General features: G+C 58.4%; 1 protein-coding gene across 1 annotated transcript in view; it reads left to right on the top strand.

The window, feature by feature from the left end:
* The first annotated feature begins 2,978 nt into the window (after positions 1–2,978).
* LOC119965736 overlaps positions 2,979–7,831 on the top strand; it is a 48,740-nt gene continuing 43,887 nt past the window's right edge. The window contains exons 1-4 of the mRNA XM_038796499.1: positions 2,979–3,354; positions 3,667–3,765; positions 5,736–5,765; positions 6,335–6,435. Of these exons, the coding sequence (XP_038652427.1) occupies positions 3,286–3,354; positions 3,667–3,765; positions 5,736–5,765; positions 6,335–6,435 (299 nt within the window). The 5' untranslated portion in view covers positions 2,979–3,285. The remainder of the gene's footprint in view (positions 3,355–3,666; positions 3,766–5,735; positions 5,766–6,334; positions 6,436–7,831) is intronic.

Here is a 7,831-nt window from a genome sequence, read left to right as displayed (position 1 = left end):
GACAGCACAGGGTGAATGGTCCGAATGGACAGGGGGACAGCACAGGGTGAATAGGCCGAATGGACAGGGGGACAGCACAGGGTGAATGGGCCGAATGGACAGGGGGACAGCACAGGGTGGATGGGCCGAATGGACAGGGGTACAGCACAGGGTAAATGGGCCGAATTGACAGGGGGACAGCACAGGGTGGATGGGCCGAATGGACAGGGGGACAGCACAGGGTGGATGGGCCGAATGGACAGGGGGACAGCACAGGGTGGATGGGCCGAATGGACAGGGGGACAGCACAGGATGAATGGGCCGAATGGACAGGGGGACAGCACAGGGTGAATGGGCCGAATGGACAGGGGGACAGCAAAGGGTGAATGGGCCGAATGGACAGGGGGACGGCACAGGGTGAATGGGCCGAATGGACAGGGGGACAGCTCTGGGTGAATGGGCCGAATGGACAGGGGGACAGCACAGGGTGAATGGGCCGAATGGACAGGGGGACAGCACAGTGTGAATGGGCTGAATGGACAGGGGGACAGCACAGGGTGAATGGGCCGAATGGACAGGGGGACAGCACAGGGTGAATGGGCCGAATGGACAGGGGGACAGCACAGGGTGAATGGGCCGAATGGACAGGGGTACAGCACAGTGTGAATGGGCCCGAATGGACAGGGGGACAGCACAGGGGTGAAATGGGCCGAATGGACAGGGGGACGCACAGGGTGAATGGGCCGAATGGACAGGGGGACAGCACAGGGTGAATGGGCCGAATGGATAGGGGGACAGCACAGGGTGAATGGGCCGAATGGACAGGGGGACAGCACAGGGTGAATGGGCCGAATGGACAGGGGGACAGCACAGGGTGAATGGGCCGAATGGACAGGGGGACAGCACAGGGTGAATGGGCCGAATGGACAGGGGGACAGCACAGGGTGAATGGGCCGAATGGACAGGGGGACAGCACAGGGTGAATGGGCCGAATGGACAGGGGGACAGCACAGGTGAATGGGCCGAATGGACAGGGGGACAGCACAGGGTGAATGGGCCGAATGGACAGGGGGACAGCACAGGGTGAATGGGCCGAATGGACAGGGGGACAGCACAGGGTGAATGGGCCGAATGGACAGGGGGACAGCTCTGGGTGATGGTCACGTGGGGGGTTGGTTTTGGTGCCGCGAGTGCGCAGGCGCGGGATTGCGGCCTGTCCCGTTGCCCCGGCAACCGGGAACCAGCGGCACCGGAGAGATAGAGACCCAGACAGACAGGGTCCGAGAGACAGACAGACACCGAGAGGGGGACAGTCACTGGGGGGGGAGCCGGAGCCGGAGCCGGAGCCGGAGCCGGAGCCGTCCCGGGAGAGAGGCAGAGAGAGAGAGCGGGACTCACACAGACTGTGTCAGGGACACTGAGACACAGAGAGAGAGAGAGCGGGGACTGAGAGCGGCACACACACAGCCCAGTGAGGGGAGACACACACAGCCCAGTGAGGGGGAGAGAGACACACACAGCCCAGTGAGGGGGAGAGACACACACAGAGAGACACACAGCCCAGTGAGGGGGAGAGACACACACAGAGAGACACACAGCCCAGTGAGGGGGAGAGACACACACAGCCCAGTGAGGGGGAGAGACACACAGCCCAGTGAGGGGGAGAGACACACAGCCCAGTGAGGGGGAGAGACACACAGCCCAGTGAGGGGAGAGACACACAGCCCAGTGAGGGGAGACACACACAGCCCAGTGAGGGGAGACACACACAGCCCAGTGAGGGGAGACACACACAGACAGAGAGACACACAGCCCAGTGAGGGGGAGAGAGACACACACAGCCCAGTGAGGGGAGACACACACAGCCCAGTGAGGGGGAGAGACACACAGCCCAGTGAGGGGGAGAGACACACAGCCCAGTGAGGGGGAGAGAGACACACACAGCCCAGTGAGGGGGAGAGACACACAGCCCAGTGAGGGGGAGAGACACACAGCCCAGTGAGGGGGAGAGACACACAGCCCAGTGAGGGGGAGAGACACACACAGCCCAGTGAGGGGAGACACACACAGCCCAGTGAGGGGAGACACACACAGACAGAGAGACACACAGCCCAGTGAGGGGGAGAGAGACACACACAGCCCAGTGAGGGGAGACACACACAGCCCAGTGAGGGGGAGAGACACACAGCCCAGTGAGGGGGAGAGACACACAGCCAGGGAGGGGGAGAGAGACACACAACAGCCCAGTGAGGGGGAGAGACACACAGCCCAGTGAGGGGGAGAGACACACAGCCCAGTGAGGGGGAGAGACACACAGCCCAGTGAGGGGGAGAGACACACACAGCCCAGTGAGGGGGAGAGACACACAGCCCAGTGAGGGGGAGAGAGACACACACAGCCCAGTGAGGGGGAGAGACACACAGCCCAGTGAGGGGGAGAGACACACAGCCCAGTGAGGGGGAGAGAGACACACACAGCCCAGTGAGGGGGAGAGACACACAGCCCAGTGAGGGGGAGAGAGACACAGCCCAGTGAGGGGGAGAGACACACAGCCCAGTGAGGGGGAGAGAGACACACTGAGACACACACAGCCCAGTGAGGGGGAGACACACACAGACAGAGAGACACACAGCCCAGTGAGGGGGAGAGAGACACAGACAGCGACACACACAGACAGAGAGACACACAGCCCAGTGAGGGGGAGAGACACACAGCCCAGTGAGGGGGAGAGAGACACACACACACACAGACAGAGACACACACATCCCAGTGAGGGGGAGAGACACACAGCCCAGTGAGGGGGAGAGACACACACACACACAGACAGAGACACACACATCCCAGTGAGGGGAGAGACACACAGCCCAGTGAGGGGGAGAGACACACAGCCCAGTGAGGGGGAGAGACACACACACACACAGACAGAGACACACACAGCTCAGTGAGGGGGAGAGACACACACAGCCCAGTGAGGGGGAGAGAGACACAGACAGAGACACACACACACACAGACAGAGACACACACAGCTCAGTGAGGGGGAGACACACAGCCCAGTGAGGGGAGACACACACAGCCCAGTGAGGGGAGACACAGCCCAGTGAGGGGGAGAGAGACACACACAGCCCAGTGAGGGGGAGAGACACACAGACAGAGACACACACAGCCTAGTGAGGGGGAGAGAGACACACTGAGACACACAGACTGTGTCAGGGGGTGACACACACACACAGAGACAAGCAGCATCAGACTCAGACAGGTTCACACACTGACACAGGCTGAGACACTGACAGCCCGGAGCCCCCACCATGAGTATGTCCGAGGTGGATGAAAACATCAACCACAAATATCAACTCAAACGACGCCTGGGAAAAGGGGTAAGAGATACAGAGACAGAGAGAATGAGAGAGACAGAGAGACAACAGTCAGACAGAGACAATGAGAAAGAGACAGCGAATGGCAGAGACAGACAGAGAGAGAGAAAGATAGGGGTTGGGGGGGGGGGGGGGGGGTGAGGTGTGGATGTGTGGGACAGGGTGGAGGGGGGTGAGGAGACGAGGGATGGGATGAGTTCGGGGGGTGGATGCAATGGGGTAAAGTGGCTGTTGAAACAGGGGAGAGGATGGAAGCTGATGTGAATGATAAGATTACCCTGTCTTATCTAACAAATCCTCAAACACCATTTTCAGGCCTACGGGATAGTGTGGAAGGCAATTGATCGACAGACTGGCGAAGTAGTGGCTGTGAAGAAAATATTTGATGCCTTCAGAAATCAAACAGATGCTCAGGTATTTGAGGGGCAGTGGGTGTGGGGGCAGGGCACAGTGTATGGTGATATCCAGGTACACGTGGCACAGTGCACGGTGCTAGCCGGGTACACGTGGCACAGTGCACGGTGATATCCAGGTACACGTGGCACAGTGCATGGTGATATCCAGGTACACGTGGCACAGTGTATGGTGATATCCAGGTACACGTGGCACAGTGTATGGTGATATCCAGGTACACGTGGCACAGTGTATGGTGATATCCAGGTACACGTGGCACAGTGCACGGTGATATCCAGGTAGACAGGCACAGTGCATGGTGATATCCAGGTATATGTGGCACAGTGCATGGTGATATCCAGGTACACGTGGCACAGTGCACGGTGCTAGCCGGGTACACGTGGCACAGTGCACGGTGATATCCTGGTACATGTGGCACAGTGTATGGTGATATCCAGGTACACGTGGCACAGTGTATGGTGATATCCAGGTACACGTGGCACAGTGTATGGTGATATCCAGGTACACGTGGCACAGTGTATGGTGATATCCAGGTACACGTGGCACAGTGCACGGTGATATCCAGGTAGACAGGCACAGTGCATGGTGATATCCAGGTATATGTGGCACAGTGCATGGTGATATCCAGGTACACGTGGCACAGTGCACGGTGATATCCAGGTACACGTGGCACAGTGCATGGTGATATCCAGGTACACGTGGCACAGTGTATGGTGATATCCTGGTACACGTGGCACAGTGCATGGTGATATCCTGGTACACGTGGCACAGTGCATGGTGATATCCTGGTACACGTGGCACAGTGCATGGTGATATCCAGGTACACGTGGCACAGTGTATGGTGATATCCAGGTACACGTGGCACAGTGCATGGTGATATCCAGGTACACGTGGCACAGTGCATGGTGATATCCAGGTACACGTGGCACAGTGCATGGTGATATCCAGGTACACGTGGCACAGTGCACGGTGATATCCAGGTACACGTGGCACAGTGCACGGTGATATCCAGGTACACGTGGCACAGTGCACGGTGATATCCAGGTACACGTGGCACAGTGCACGGTGCTAGCCGGGTACACGTGGCACAGTGCACGGTGATATCCAGGTACACATGGCACAGTGCATGGTGATATCCAGGTACACGTGGCACAGTGTATGGTGATATCCAGGTACACGTGGCACAGTGCACGGTGATATCCAGGTACACAGGCACAGTGCATGGTGATATCCAGGTACACGTGGCACAGTGCACGTGGCACAGTGCATGGTGATATCCTGGTACACGTGGCACAGTGCATGGTGATATCCTGGTACACGTGGTACAGTGCATGGTGATATCCAGGTACACGTGGCACAGTGCACGGTGATATCCAGGTACACGTGGCACAGTGCACGGTGATATCCAGGTACACGTGGCACAGTGCATGGTGATATCCAGGTACACGTGGCACAGTGCACGGTGATATCCAGGTACACGTGGCACAGTGCACGGTGATATCCAGGTACACGTGGCACAGTGCACGGTGATATCCAGGTGCACAGTGCACGGTGATAGCCTGGTACACGTGGCACAGTGCACGGTGATATCCAGGTACACGTGGCACAGTTGCACGGTGATATCCAGGTGCACAGTGCACGGTGATAGCCTGGTACACGTGGCACAGTGCACGGTGATATCCAGGTACACGTGGCACAGTGCACGGTGATATCCAGGTGCACAGTGCACGGTGATAGCCTGGTACACGTGGCACAGTGCACGGTGATATCCCGGTGTTTCGGTTCAGTTATAGAATGGAGCATTGTTGTCCACACAACAGCGGGAGTTTGTCTTTGGCTTCTTCTCCAGTGAACATATAATCAGACAGTCGTTAGTTAAAATCAGTAAATATTCACACATTTGTCAATATGTAACAAGCATTCAAGCCCCCCTTACCCCATTTCTGACTTTTATTTCTCTTATTTTTCAGAGGACCTTTCGAGAAATTTTGTTTCTTCAGGTGAGCCCCGTGTAAAATTTATTTTCATATTGCTTCAGGTGCAGTGATGGATGGCGGGGTGGCGGGAGAAGGGTGGGGGGGGGGGGGGGGGGTGGGAGGCCAGGGCTGGGCAGAGGGGATGGGGGGATATTTGGGAGGGGAGGATGAGACTGAGCGGAGTGGGGCTTGGGTGGTAAATGATGAAACATTGATTACTGAAACTATAGAATCACTTTCAATAGATTAAAACCCATCTCCATCTGACCCCCACCTCTCTCCCCTCCCCCATCTCTCTCTTTCCCCGGACCCCTCTCTGGAATCACATGGCGTTGCCCGTGCGTGGTTTCGTGCTTGTTCCATTGGGTGCTGCCGTGGGTGCTGCACGGAATCTTATTTCACACCCTGAGTGTAGGACAGATTTGTCAATTGTTTTATCCTCCTGAAATTGCACAGTTAAATTCAACCCGTGATATCTTGTGACTTTACCCTGAACAAAATGTTATTGGTCCCTAACCGCCTCACTGGATTCTCTCTTATCCTCTCTTTCTCCTCCTCCTCCCTCTCCCATAACCTCTCTTTTTAACCACTAGGAATTCGGACACCATCCCAATATCATCAAACTGCTGAATGTGATCCGAGCAGCGAATGACAAGGACATCTACCTGGTGTTTGAGTACATGGGTAAGGAGCAGTACCCCACACAGGGCGGAATTCTCCACCCCCCCACACACACTCCGGGTGGGAGAATCGCTGGGGCGCCGGGTGAGTCCCGCCACGCTGCCCCAGCACCCGCACGCGATTCTCTCTCCCCCCCCCCCCACCCCCCATCTCCCCAAACTGGCGCGGCGTGATGCACACCTGGCTGCTGGGAGAATCGCTGCTCACCGTTTGTAACGGGCGAGCGGTGATTCTCCAGCCCGGATGGGCCGAGCGGCCTGCCCAACACGACGGGTACCCGCTGGCGCTGTCCACACCTGGTCGGTGCCGGTGGGAACAGCGCGGGAACGCTGGGGGGGAGGGGGGGGGAGGAGGGAGGCCTGTGGGAGGGGGAGGGGGGTTCTTGCACCTGGGGGTGCCTCAAAAGGGGTCTGGCCAGCGATCGGTGCCCACTGATCGGCGGGCCGGCCTCTCTGAAGGAGGACCTCCTTTCCTCCGCAACCCAGCGAGATCCACCCGACACCTTCCTGCGGGGCGGCCGCGCGGAGGACGGAAACCGCGCATGCGCGGGTGACATCATTTACGCACCGTTCGCGGCGCCTCTTTTACGCAGTGCCAAGGCCCGCTGCACGTAAATGACGCGGCTCAGCACCTAGACCCCCGGGGGCGGGAGAACAGGGGGTTGGGAGCGGCCTCCGATGCCGGAGTGAAACATTCCGGTTTTCACTCCGGCGTCGGGACTTAGTCTCCCGATGGGAGAATTGCGCCCACAGTGTGGGGGGCGGGACTGGGAAAGGGGGGATTGGGGTCAGAGACTGGGAAAGGGGGGATTGGGGTCAGAGACTGGGAAAGGGGGGATTGGGGTCAGAGGCTGGGAAAGGGGGGATTGGGGTCAGAGGCTGGGAAAGGGGGGATTGGGGTCAGAGACTGGGAAAGGGGGGATTGGGGTCAGAGGCTGGGAAAGGGGGGATTGGGGATCAGAGGCTGGGAAAGGGGGGATTGGGATCAGAGACTGGGAAAGGGGGGATTGGGGTCAGAGACTGGGAAAGGGGGGATTGGGGTCAGAGACTGGGAAAGGGGGGATTGGGGTCAGAGACTGGGAAAGGGGGGATTGGGATCAGAGACTGGGAAAGGGGGGATTGGGATCAGAGGCTGGGAAAGGGGGGATTGGGGTCAGAGACTGGGAAAGGGGGGATTGGGGTCAGAGGCTGGGAAAGGGGGGATTGGGGTCAGAGACTGGGAAAGGGGGGATTGGGGTCAGAGGCTGGGAAAGGGGGGATTGGGGTCAGAGGCTGGGAAAGGGGGGATTGGGGTCAGAGACTGGGAAAGGGGGATTGGGGTCAGAGGCTGGGAAAGGGGGGATTGGGGTCAGAGGCTGGGAAAGGGGGGATTGGGGTCAGAGGCTGGGAAAGGGGGGATTGGGGTCAGAG

This window comes from Scyliorhinus canicula, chromosome 5 (assembly GCF_902713615.1).
Source record: "Scyliorhinus canicula chromosome 5, sScyCan1.1, whole genome shotgun sequence".
NCBI classification, from domain to species: domain Eukaryota; kingdom Metazoa; phylum Chordata; class Chondrichthyes; order Carcharhiniformes; family Scyliorhinidae; genus Scyliorhinus; species Scyliorhinus canicula.
This window is presented reverse-complemented; position numbering and strand designations above follow the sequence as displayed.